Source organism: Micromys minutus, assembly GCF_963924665.1.
Source record: "Micromys minutus genome assembly, chromosome: 1".
Classification (NCBI taxonomy): domain Eukaryota; kingdom Metazoa; phylum Chordata; class Mammalia; order Rodentia; family Muridae; genus Micromys; species Micromys minutus.
The window spans coordinates 199,440,239-199,453,352 of record NC_137969.1 but is presented as its reverse complement, the minus strand read 5'-3'; the positions used below and the strand labels follow the sequence as shown (position 1 = coordinate 199,453,352).

The following is a 13,114-nucleotide window of genomic DNA, read 5'->3' as shown; positions in this document are numbered from 1 at the left end:
ATAATTAATTGCCCTCCCCCCATCTTTCTCAATACATTTAATTTGAACTTTCTTAATGAAAACTCATCTCTCATAAATGCTGGGTTGGCCCGTTCTGTGTGTGTCTGCTCTGTCCCCCTTTGAGTGATGTGTAAATAAGAGGCAATCTGGTGATGAGTTTTGCTTGTGTCATGTGGAAGGGTGGAGAGGGAGGAGGGTTTGATGAATAGAGGCAACCAGAAAATGTACTTGATAATAACGTGGCCATGATTGATGTTGCAATTCCTGAAAAATTATCATTGTGATATAATTATTTGTTTATGAACTGTGCCCTGAGACTCCCAAGTTTTAGATTATTCATGGCACAGATAAAACTCCAAAGTCAATAATTCATCAAGGGCATAATGGCTTTGCTTCAGGGAGGTGGGGGGGTCACAGGGATATTACATCCTGTTTCTGACACTTTCACTATAAATCTGAGTACCTTTCAGCACAAGGAGTGTCACCTCCTTACCTTCTGTTTCCTTTGTTCCCTTAGTCTTAAGAGTTCACCCACACTGTTTATAAAACCCCAAATTTTGTTCTACTTTCTTTCAGAAAAATACTCCCAACATAGTCATTCCTTTTGTAATATTTTATGGCTCCACACAGGACAAGGCAGAGGAGACAAGTGTCCCCAGAAAGGTATACAACAAGTCTGGAAAACCAGGGACTGAAAATCTACTTCTGGGTGGGGGGGGCAGTCGGTGATTATATTTTGGGCTATCCTCCTTGAATTTAATCAATACAGAAGATGAAGGGGCCCCCAAATATTCAGAAAATTGAAGGGTTAGAGTTCCTAATTTTATTTTAAATTTGAGTGGATTTCACACACATGTGCCAAGAGCATTGGCTTTTCCACCTGAGATGCTGGGTCCATGATGGAGCTGATGTGGTACTTTAATTCTTCCCAGTCCTCCCCCCATGGTTGGTTTTCTCATGCCTCAGTTTCCTTATAAGGAAGCACCCTCAGGGGAAATATTTGTTATGAGTGCTCTATGAGCCTGTTACCCAGACTCCAGCATATACTAGGGTCAGGTCTCTATTTTTCACCAGTTGTGTGAGGGGTGTGAATGCCAAGCACAATGAATGTAAAAAATGTTTTCAGAGGGACAGACCCTGTTCACCTTCTATTCTTAGTGAGTCACTTCCTTTCAATTAATTTTCACCATGGCACAGACCAACCTTGGATGAGGGCAATACTCACTGAAGAGGGTAAAGAGACCCATGCGTTCTAGTGGGAGAGAGGTTTGACTTAAGATGGTGTTAACTTGATACCACAACTAACAAAAGAAGGTAACACAAGGTGCTTTAATTAAGAGCTAGGGTTCCAAATAAAACAATAGAGCAGGACCTCTATACCATACAGACCCTCCTCACATCTGCAGCCGACTGATGTGTCCAAGGACACATCTGATTATGGGCTCTCACGAGTGGGCTTGCCCTCCACCCTGGCCCCGCCCCACACAGTTGAAGTCAGCCAGCACCATTGCGTGTGGTCTTCTTCCCATATGTTTTTGTGTGTAAGTAGTTGGATGTTATAGTTGTAATCAGTACAGATGATGACGTGATAGTGTCAACTAGGTCCCCAATCTTTTTTTTTAAAAGATGTATTTGTTTATTTATGTATATAAGTACAGTGCAGCTGTCATCTGACTCAGCAGAAGAGGACAACAGATCTCATTACAGTTGGTTGTGAGCCACCATGTGGTTGCTGGGATTGGAACTCAGGACCTCTAGAAGAGCAGTCAGTGCTCTTATCCACTGAGCTATCTCTCTAGCCCCAGGCCCTTAATCTAATGAGACTGGTGTCTGTAGAGAGCCAAGGGGTCCCTGAGTGAATAAAGCTCTGAATGAACGTGTGCCGTTGACGTGAACACAGCCATGTCAAGGACCTCCATAGCCTCAGGCTCAGCAGGACGGCAAACCTTTCCTTGTGGGGTTGTTAGTGTGTGCCGAAAATGTGTGCCATAGCTTTTTGCCCCTGGGCATTTATAGGCTGAAGACTACTCTCCTACGGGGACTGTTCTCACTCGGACTGTCTATCTAAGCCTGTCACACCGTAAACCCAGCCTCTCTGCTTATCTGCAGTCACCCCCACTTCTTTCTTCAGCTGTGTGCAACTCCTGCCTCTCTGCTCAACTCCACATAATAAAGAGGCTGTGCTTCCGGAGAGCTGTGGTTTCTCTAGTCGGAAGCCCAGATCATCCCTTCCACCCTTTCTGTTTGTTCTTGTGTCTGTCTGTCTTTGTTCCTTTGCTGCCTCAGTCTGTCAGTGGGGCTGTACTGGATGTGGCAGTTGTCCTTAGCAAAAGATACCCATGTGAACTCTATGTGAAGACATGGGGACACAGGGGGTATGGGGATTGGAGTGATATGTGCATCCACCAAGGACTCTTAAGGATTGCTAGGTATATCCAGAAGTTAAGAGAAAAGCATGGAGCCCAGCCTTAGAATCCTCTTTGGTGGCTACCATGCCTTCAGACTTCTAGTCCCTAAGAGCTGTGAGAGCCACCAGTTTGTGGTAGTCAAGTGGCCCTGGGTAATCTATACAAGGAGAGAGGTTTCCTGGTCCTGGTGGTGTTAGCAGTGTTTGGGAATTATGCTCCTTGACAAGACTTCTCTGTTTTTCACTGCATGACATGAAGGGTTAGCAAAGGCATTGACCCCTCCCTTCCCCTGTTTTCCAAGACCTCAGCTCTCTGGTTTGGAATCTGGAGAAGAGCTTCGGCTTGACCAGGCCACATTCTGTGCTAACGTCTATACCTTACCACCTGCTCTCAGTGCAGTGCACAGGCCAAAGTGCTAGTTCCTCATTAGTTGGTTAAACATTCTCAATGTAAATAGATGATTTAGGGCATAGAGGAGGGTGGGTAAAAATTATCCATGAGGATCAAACACAGCTTCTTCAGGCTCAGCTTGGTCAGTCTTCCCTCTTGGCTTTTCTATTGCTTATATGTAAAATTTTCTTTCTTTCTTTTTCTTTTTTTTTTTTTTTTTTATTGCTGAATGAATTTCATCATCAGCTGGAAGACCTAAGGTGGTACAGGGAACTGGCTTCTGCCTATCTATCTGTCCCCTGATCTGCCTGTCATCTGTGAATCCAAGCCCTCACAATGCCAGTCTGGCAAAGGAGATGCTCTGTGCTTATGCAGAGCTGGGGACTCTGGCTGGGCTGTCAGCAGTAGCGCTGGGGAAGCAGCAGAGTATCAGGATGGGGAAGGGAGCCTAGAGCTCACTCACCCTCTATGACTGCAATGTTATTTCCTTAGTGGTCGTTTTTACCACTGTTGGATACTTAGGAAAAACAGGGCACTTGTGGATGCTGAGGATAAGAGTCTAGAATTTCCACCAGTTTTAGTGCAGAAGTGCTGATGACTGTGAGAATCTGAATTAATGTCTGGCTTGCCTACATTGACCATCATTGCTACCACTTCTGGGTCACAGGGCTAAATGTCCAGAGGCAGAGTGCCATGGTTGGCCTTCAGCATCCTCCACTGTCAGTTATATAATAGTGGCTGTGGCTTGATGAGACCCTGGAAACCATCCCTAAGAGACAGCACCACCAGCATCCATCTTGAGTACCTTGGGTGGCCCCTTCCTCATTCACCAATTCTTCATTTAGGACTGAGTTCCTAACTCGGACGTTTGTCTTCTCAGTCTTACTGTAGAGTACTCATCTGACTCTGGGGGGGGGGGGGGGAGGGGGCAGGAAGGAACTGGGCAAACTCAGTTGTGCCTTTATTTTTAAGTACTTCTGAATAGGGAACTGTAGAGAAACCTAGGGCCATACAACCCCACCTACCCTGCCACAACCACTACCATAACGTGACAAATGTCACTGAAGACTTAAAGCTAGGAAGGTGGTAGTTACTATTGTCTGCCGTTTTTGTGCAGAAGCTTTTCTCCTTTGTCAGTTAAATCAGGTTGTCTGTATTTGTAGGGTACAGAGTTAACTGGTGATCCACCTCATCCTTACCTTTGAGATAACAGCTGGCGCTTTAGAAAATACTTCCAATAGCCTGCCTTAAAACACAACAGGCCACAGGTTCACTTCACGGTTCCACAGTCCAACTGCAGCTTCCTCAGGATAGCCCCAGAAGTAGGTGTTGAGGGTAAAGAGAGAACATAAGCAATGAAGAGTTGGTTATACATTATAGATCATAAGGAATGGAAACACAGAGTGCATTTTAAATGATTAATGCACAAAAACTGTCACCGCTTACTGTGCATTAATCAAGCAAAAATGCACTTTCCCACAGAGGTTAATGTCGCAGGCTCATTGTTTGGCTTTGATAATGTGCACAATAGATGCTCACTATGACAATGAATTGGGGTAGCTGGAAATTCAGGATGGTTGCAAGTCCCGTGTAGTATTTGGATTAGCATTGTAATCTGTGCCTTGTCAGCCTCATGAGGAAACAAGCTACATATATACATGTATTTTTTTTCCAAGTGTTTTCATTTTCAAAGATAAAGAATAATGACCAAGGTACCTGCTTAAACAAATACTACCAGCATTCGCTAGTTAGGATGATTACATGTAAAACAAAAGATGCCAGATAGTAACAAATCCAAGAGAAGTTTATTATGAAAATGGCACCTGCGGATGAAAAAATTAAGTTACATAAAGACAACCATGTATGTGACATGTATGAGAATCTACAAAAGTATAAAAAGAACCCTGTTGTAAATGAAGTATGTACATTTCTGATTTGCAGCATTATCAATGGTCAATGAAAAAAATGTTTCAAAATAAGCCAGGCACTCAGGAAGTTAAGTCCGGTTAGCTTCACACAAAACAAATGTAGCGTAGCTGTCGCTTTGTAACATTTTAATTATTTTTATATATATACTGTAGAGTTGGTAACACTGCTAAGGTTTTTACGAACAGAAGATCCCTTTCCCCATTATTCAGCTACGTGGCACCAGTCTCCTCATAAAAGTTTTCGTGTATTTGTACAAGAAATAGTTAAAAACACAGACACAGTCTTCACAGGTAATGAAGTGGTTTTTTTTTTTTTTTCATTTTGTAATTTTTAAACACTATGGATTTAGACAGCAGCTGTGATTATCTGTTAGTGTAAATCACCAGAAATCATTTTGACACAACACAGAAACATTTATAAAAGGAAGAAAGCCCAGCTGTCTGGCTGTTCTTTGTAGCTGATGGGTGCTTTCCCTTGATTGTTCAATAGCTAGAGTACGGCTTCCAGAACTAATCTGTACATTTCTCCACCGGCTTTCTTCAGCTTCTAAACTGACTTAAGTCCTTCAAGGAAGCTCAGTGCTAAGATTTGTGGCATTTAACTTCCTTCTGTTATTATTCCACACAGCTTGGGCCCAACTCATGGAATCCAGAGTTCTAGAGGGATCCACTCAGCACAGTGATAAGTCAAAGGACAGCCGAGTTACTATATTAGCATTGCACGAATAAACAAATATATATGACAATTCTATATTCCATTAACCCCTCCCATTTTGTTTTAAAAAAAAAAGGTTGGTTGGCCTTTGAAATCATTTTCTGTCTAACTGGTAATTGCTTTATATACTGCTCCATCAGCCAACGTGAAAGGAAAGCAGAGAAAAGCACCCACTGCTTATAGGTAGAGCACAAGGGACTCTGGGAATGTTAGCAGCTGAGGCTGCATGGCATCAATTTATTTCATATATCTGAGCATGATTCTTCAGTGCTCTGTGTAGTTCTTACTCCACAGAGAAAGTCACACCCAGAATTCCATTGTGGGAAAGATGGCTCCATTAACCTTGAGCTAGTTAAGAGTCTTTTTTTTTCTTCTTTATCTCTGAGAATGAAATAGATTTGGGGTATCAGGTTAGGGAAGCAGAGGAGAGAAAGGGGAGACAGGGAGGGAAGGACCAGGGGAGGCAGGGAGAGTATACAACAGCAAAGCAACAGCAGGGATTTGGAAAAGTAAGACAGGATTCACAGACACTAGAAGCATATGGGTGACGTCACAGGGAAAGGCCACCACACAAACCCACTAACCCCCAAGAGTCACCGATTCACTAGGACCGCAGGAATGGGACTGCGCCACTCCACTAGAGACAGCACGGAGAAGACAGGGACAAAACGACTACAGTAGCTTAGCATACACTGCATATAGAAACACACAGAAACTGCAATGGGACCCACAGCCAAGGACACTACACGCTGCACACGTTACAGTTCTCACGTCTGGGATTAGATGCCTTAACAAACAGCTGCCAAAAACGAAGTGGGAGGAGAGTCATTTGGAGTGTTTGACACCACACTGATTTCTGGCAACGAAGACAAAATAGGCTCTTTTTTCTTTTTTCTTTTTTTTTTTCCTTTTTTTTTTTCCTCTTTTTTCATTGGATGTGCGGTTTTCGGTTGCAGTTATCTGTCTGAAGCTTAGTAACCCATTCTTTAGTTTTAAAAACTTGTTGGTTTCAACTCGAATAAGAATCAAAGGAAAATAAATTCCATCAAATCAGCACCCACCCCATACAACCTATTTTTTCTTAAACTTAACAAGAAATAAAAACAACAACAACAAAAAAAACCCCAAACAAAGAACATGTTAAATATTTCTCCTTCTCCTTCTTTTACTCTGAAGTATTACTGAAGTTGCGAAAATCAGCCTCAGTTAGACTGAGTAAGGAAAAAAGAATCTAAAAAATGGCAGTATGTACTTAAACTGTTCCTCAAATCAGTCTGAGTTGTCCAAAAGTCCCCTTTTAATGGGGTTTTACTGACCCATTAAATTGAAAGTGAGGCTATGTTTGTTAGTTGGGAGGTAAAAACCTTTAGGTCCTGCAGCAAATGTTAATGAGGCTTTGTCTTAACTAACCAAGGAGACTGACTGTAGAAACGGGACTCCAGACCAGGACAGAACACATTTTCTTTTCCAAAATCCAGCCCAGGAGCTGCATTTTGTATGAAGACATTATAGATTAATAAATGATAGCACCATGGTTTTAGAAATTAAGTTAATGTTTCAGTAATTAACACTTAGTCCAACGTTTTTTAAAAAACATTCTAGTCACAGGCCAGAAATTAAGTTTAAGAACCCAAATTATTTTTATGTGCAAGTAAGAAAATCTTAAAATCTTAATCATAAAAAGAATTAAATTCTGCATAAAATTCTAAAATACTATTCCCCTATTTTCAAAGGAATTAGGAACAGGAAACCAAAAACTACCCACCCCATTTCATTTGACTTAGTCAAACAGGGCACAATCATTTATGCTTGTCTCTTTCCATCTTGATCAGATCAAGATCTTTAGGGAGAAAACCCAATGGTTGTCACTTGAGAAATCTCTTGACCACAAGACTGAGTATTCTATGGCAGAGGCATATACACATCAAAGACATCTTGATAAAGATGCAAAGGAAAGCCAAACAACCCAACACACATCTTAGAAGACAAAATGGCAGGCAACCGGTCATCTGACCCTCTGAAGGCAAAAAATAAACATGTCTTTACAAGAAAGAATAAGTCCAATGAAAGAAAGAGATGGGGTGGGATGGGGCCACCGTGTTGCGAGAAGACGCTGACCAGCTCAAATTCAAAGTGCTAGAATGAAAGGTCTAAACGAAAAGACGATGCCTCCTGAGTGGGGCCCGCTCAGTCCTCCTTGCGCTCCAGAGTCTGTGCCGCGTGGATACCGTTGCTGTAGACCGGGAAGGGCAGCGTGGAGAAGAGTCCCTCAGCCGTGGTGAACACGTTGCCACCTGGCATCTGTGTGAGGCTGGCTGCGCTCACGGCGCTGCCAAATGGTCCTGACATGTTGAGTCGGTGCACGTGGTGGTAGAGCATCTCCATGGGTGTCTTGGGGTCGAGGCCGAAGCCTGGGCTGTTAACATCCACGAAGTTAACAGCATGCGCATTGGGTAGCAGGTTGCTCTGCATGGCCAGGGTCACCTCAGCAGGTGCGTAGCGGATGGTGCCCGTGGTGTAGACCCTCTGTGCGGCTGTGCTGGTGGCCGCCAGGGTCCCGGTCACCCGGTGCACAAGCGGAAGCACGACGTTGCCCGCTTGCAACCTCTGCAGGGCCTCCAGGTCCCCAGTGTACAGCAAGGAGTTGGATGTACCAGGGCCACCCCCGCCACTCCCTGCCCCGCCCCCGGGGTGCTTGTCCCGCGGGGACGCTGAGAGCGGGGGCGACAGTGGATCAGAGGCCACCGGAGCTGTGCCACTGAACTGAGTCTTGCGGCCAGCAGCGCCATCAGCGCCGGGTGGGGTGAGGACCGAGTCGGGGATGGCCACGTGCAGCGCTCCCCCGCCCCCGCTGCCGCCTCCCTGGCCCTGAGGGGACGGGAAGTGCTCTGAGGTTGGGGGCTTGGTCATGCTGTACGGGGACTCGTTCCTGGAGATCTCCCGGTTGGGCGGGTAGTTCCAGATGCTGCTGTCGTTGTCGAAGTTGATGGGCTCGGCGATCTCTGTCTTGATCTTGAGCACCGAGGCGCTGTGAGGAGACGACAGTAGCCGGGGAGGCTCCACCAGACCGCCGTCCAGGCCTGGGCTGGATGCGCTGGACAGGCGCCGGCGACTGGTGCTGCCGCCCTTCTGCCGTTTCCGCCGCCGCTTGCGCTTCTGGTGCTTGCTGGACGCCTGCGCGCCCGCCTCGTTCGCGCTGTCTGAGTCCTTGGCGCTGTCCGATGTGAGGGACTCGCAGGGCTGCAGCCGCAGGTCCGCCTCGCTCTCCACATAGCGCTCCACTTTGATCTGCATGGGGCCCAGCCCGCCGAAGCCATCCTCGGCCGCCTTAGGGTGTTCAAAGTCCGAGTGCTCGAAGCTGTCGTCGCTGTCACGACTGTCCGGGTTGCTGGAGCTGTGGCCATCATCGTTGCAGTTCATGTCGTTGTCGCACGCGCTGCCTGACTTCTTGCGGTCAGGCTCTGGATCTTCGCTGTTCTCGGACTGATTGCCCTTCTCGTCGGACTTGGAGTTCTCATTGTCCTCTGCGTGAGGTCCGCGGGTGGCAGGGCGGGGGGGGGGGGGGGGGCGAGAGGGAAGAGAGAAGACACTGGTTAGTAACGATGGCAGAACTTAGGACCCAGCTCAGCAGGAGCCACAGCACAGTGACAAATAGCTCAGGCTTTTTTGGCTGAAGTTTAGCCAAAGGGGCGGGTCATAAGACAGAAGCACCCACCCCTTCAGGTAGGTCTTCCACAGACAAAGCCTCACATTTCGTACCAATACAGAACCCCCGTTGTGCCCTGACCTGCCAGATCAGTTCCGGCCTGTGAACAGGTGAAGCATAGTAAGTCCTGCGGACAGACCCAGGGAGGCAGATTAACCTGTAATATGGTTTTAGGGCCATAAAAGTCAAGATGGTTGAGTATCACGTGACTGTTAGGTTTGTGCTTGGCATCGGTAAGCATCCATACATTATTGAAAAACATCACACTCTATATCTGTGGATTTTTGATCCATTGTGTTTTTATCTGCGTTTAGCTCTTTCTTCAACTATAAACTCACAATTGTGTGTGTGTGTGTGTGTGTGTGTGTGTGTGTGTGTGTGCGCGCGCGCTCGCATGTGTAGGTTGTTGACAACTATATAAACAAGGCAGGGACTATTTTAGAACTTCAGCAGGGGTGGGAGGAAGACGATGACAAAACTTCATGTCTTTGGGACCAGGAAAACAAGCTCCACCATGAAGTGTGCCCCCCTCACACTCCAAGCTGTGTTTGGTGTTCACACCCTGGAATTCAGGGGGCTGATGGAGGGACCTAGTCATTCATCTCACCTGAGGGAGAACAGATTTTCCCAGGTAGTCACAGTCTCTGGAGATCTAGAGGGGTTTCTGTGGCTTTGCCATAACAGTTGTGGGCAGCAAACTGACTCAGAGCCTTGGACGAACCCTGTACGCACTCTGACTTTCATTTTCCCTTAAGCAGTTGTGCAGCTGTAATGGACAATACAGTTCTCTGCTCACCGTGTGTTCTGGAGAGGGGATTGGGAATGGAAAGAAGACCAAACTCCCCATAGCTCCTGGACTCTATCTTGCACCCCTTACCACTCCGGAAGTTTACTCCCTCAGATAACCGGAAATGGGAGAGAATGAACTTGGTCTAGACACTTGTAGAAATAAAACCCAGCAGTCTAGCAGGCGAGCAACTATTTTACTGTGTTAGTACTGTATCACTCTAAAAGTTGTTTACTGGGGCAGAGGTTCTAGAGTAACTTCTGCCCTTTGTTTATGGATAGTAGGGTGTAGTGAACAAGACACAAAAGCCTCTAGCCTGTGGACTTAAATCCTATTTTAGTGTTTCCTTCCCACCTTGGTGGGGTCTGAACCTTGATAGAAGTCATTCATCTGTGGGACTGACAGAGCTATTCCAGGTAAATGCTTCTAGCTATGGAGCCATAATATAAATAGTAATGGGAATAGTGTACTATTCCTTCCATAAGGACAGGAGGGCTAACATTAAGCAATTACTTACTCTTTCCTGTGTGTTTATGTAGATTATGTATGCATATATGCCACAACATATATACACATGACATAGAGATGATGATGGTGTGTGTGTGTGTGAGTGTGTTTTGAGATAATCAGTCAGGGTATATCTTGTTATAGGATTGGGCCAGTTGCTAGGCCTGTGAGTGTGGCCCACCGACTGCTACCCACCCCTTGTGTTCAGACCGGTGCACCTTAGCTATAGAGCATGGAGAAGTAGTACCTGCAATACCTGAGGTGTCTTTAGAGTCTGACTCAGAGTCGGAGGTCTCCGAGGATTCTGAAGCTTTCTCTGGCAAATGCGGGAGCTGCGCAATGTCCATGGGCGTGTCCTTATACTCCGGGTTGCTGTGGGAAGGAAGACATCTGTTATCAGGGGCAGGGGGTGGGGGGACATTCATCATCTCTTGAACTTCCTCATCCTAAACTTTTGGGGCTGAGAAAGTTTAGGGGACTAAAGGGGAAATCCTTTCTTAGCCGCTCATGGGACTTTTCACAGAAGCCCGGATTGTGTGTGCCAGGGTAGAGGTGCACCCTGCCACAATGATTGAATACCCAAATGCTGCCTGAAAGCCACTAAAAAGCTTTTAAATAATCAGGTACCACTGGGGGCCAGAGGACTGTGCGGCTTGATGCTCCTTCTGGCGTAACACCTGGGGGCTGGGCCAATGAGAGGAAATCTCAGCGATTCATTCCCACACCACCTGGTGTGTCCTGCCTTCTCTCGCACTCCTAATGAGTTCATTGCCTCAGTACCCTTGCCTTGGCCCCTTGATGCAACTTCTCAGCTGTTCGGATTGCTCCAAAGCTATGGGGGTGGTTGGTGGTGGCAGGCCCTCAGTGCCTAACGATCTGTCAGATGTGCAGGTGCATCTTGGGATGCTCGGCTCCTGAACTGTCAGCACGCCCATTACAATCACAGTTTCATCTGCTCATGTGGTGTACACCTGTGGCTTGTTAGCTAGGAATCTGATTGCAGAGGGAGAGGCCCAGTGTGAGGGAGGCCCTAACAGAATGGGTCTAGCTCCATGTACACAAATGTGCTTAATGTTTGTTCTGTTCTTAATCTAGAAACGAGCCTTTTCCAGAAATGAAATGCTTGGTCAGTTTGAGCTAGCCATCTTCTGAAAAAGCCCATCCCAGTCTGCCAGATTTATGATCAGTAGAGGCTTCGATAACCTAAAGGCAGGAGAAAAGCATCCAGCCTCCAAATATGAAACGCCTCTTCTATCTTGTATGTGGCTGGCCAAGGCAGTGACAGCACATGATTGGGGACTCATTTGCTACTGAATCCCCATATTAAGAAGTCACTGTTTCAGACTCTACTCTAAAATTGCAAACGTCCCTGGGAGGGTTAATTCACTAAGATGGATTATCAGGCATTTACTCCTTAGTGTGAATTAGCTTTAACAGCAACAGCTTTCTCTAGATAATCAGATGAGACTAATGGTAGGAAGGCAGACTTGGCACTTTGAGCCTCTGAGCACTCTGAGGTTAGGGTTTCTCGTAAGCGCTGCCAGGGAATGAATGACCGAGGGCAGACATTCCCACACAGTAGAAGATGAGCATGGAGCGGGCCCAGAAGTGAGGTATTACGTGAGTATGAATAATCCTTTTTGGCTAAGAAGGTGGGGAAGAAAAGCCAATGTAGGAGTTTTTCTTGTGCCAAGGAATGATTTCCTCACTAGATTTCCAGCCCGCAGAATGGCACCTCTGAGTGTGGCCTGTGAACTTGCTTGTGTCTCAGCCCACGGCCATGTTTCCTGCAATCATGGTGCGTCTGGGGCTCAGAGGTCATGTGTCTCCCATTCACTGTCTGTTATTATTGGTCTCAGGGTAGGTCTTCAGGTCATCTGTGAAAGATCTGCCACACGTGAGACCCAGCTATGGAAGCCCAAAGGCTGGCCTCTGATACCCAGACTACTTTTCTATCCATATGGAAGTTGATGGACTAGAATTTCCGAATGATTGTGGGCTGTTACTTTTCAGCTCAGGGCTAGATGAATCGTGTTGATCTAAGCTCTCCTACTCTTTGCTACTTCTGCTACCACAGGCAGAGTGGGAAGTCATGGCGGTGTCTAAAATACACTGAAACCAATAAATAAATAGATACCATTGTGCATTTGTCAAGAAAACACACAATAACCAGTAAATGAATCCCACAGAATGTGAATGACAAACATGGCTGCCTTCAGAGCCCTGTAATGTACCAACACGGTGCACATGCCTCTAACCTATAGTGGATGCTTACTGCTGTTCAATTCTTCACAGTGACACCACCACTTTTGCCCAGCAGAGGAACACCTGCGTCTTGTCTCTTGTTCTATTTTCTGTTTGTCATGGGTGCTTTCATAGCTTTCTATAGCAGTGGTGACTTTCACAGAAGGACTTAAACAGAGTCCTTGAAGTCAGAGTCTCCATGAAAAGATCACAACCGAGGGGATGGATGGTCCTTGTGAAAATCAGCCCTCAGAGAAAGCCACATTAAACACACACACACACACACACACACACACACACACACACACTTTTACCTTTAACCTTTAGAGAGAAATGATATAGAGCAAGAGAGGTTGAAAAAGGAAGTAAGAAAGTGGATAGATGAAGACTCCAGGAAGAGGCATCCATTAAGGCTCTCTCTAGAGCAAT

The 13,114-nt window shown here is 46.1% G+C and overlaps 1 protein-coding gene across 12 annotated transcripts in view; it reads right to left on the bottom strand.

Moving 5' to 3' along the window:
• Positions 1-7,628: 7,628 nt before the first annotated feature.
• Positions 7,629-13,114, bottom strand: part of NPAS3 (neuronal PAS domain protein 3) — a gene marked incomplete at both ends in the record, with an annotated part of 788,566 nt that continues 783,080 nt past the window's right edge. For 9 of the 12 annotated variants that reach the window (XM_080928919.1, XM_080928923.1, XM_080928924.1 and 6 more), the window contains 2 exons: positions 7,629-8,965; positions 10,689-10,813. In XM_080928919.1, coding sequence (XP_080785045.1) covers positions 7,629-8,965; positions 10,689-10,813 — 1,462 coding nt within the window. The remainder of the gene's footprint in view (positions 8,966-10,688; positions 10,814-13,114) is intronic. The other 3 variants (XM_080928925.1, XM_080928927.1, XM_080928922.1) reach the window with 1 other exon arrangement.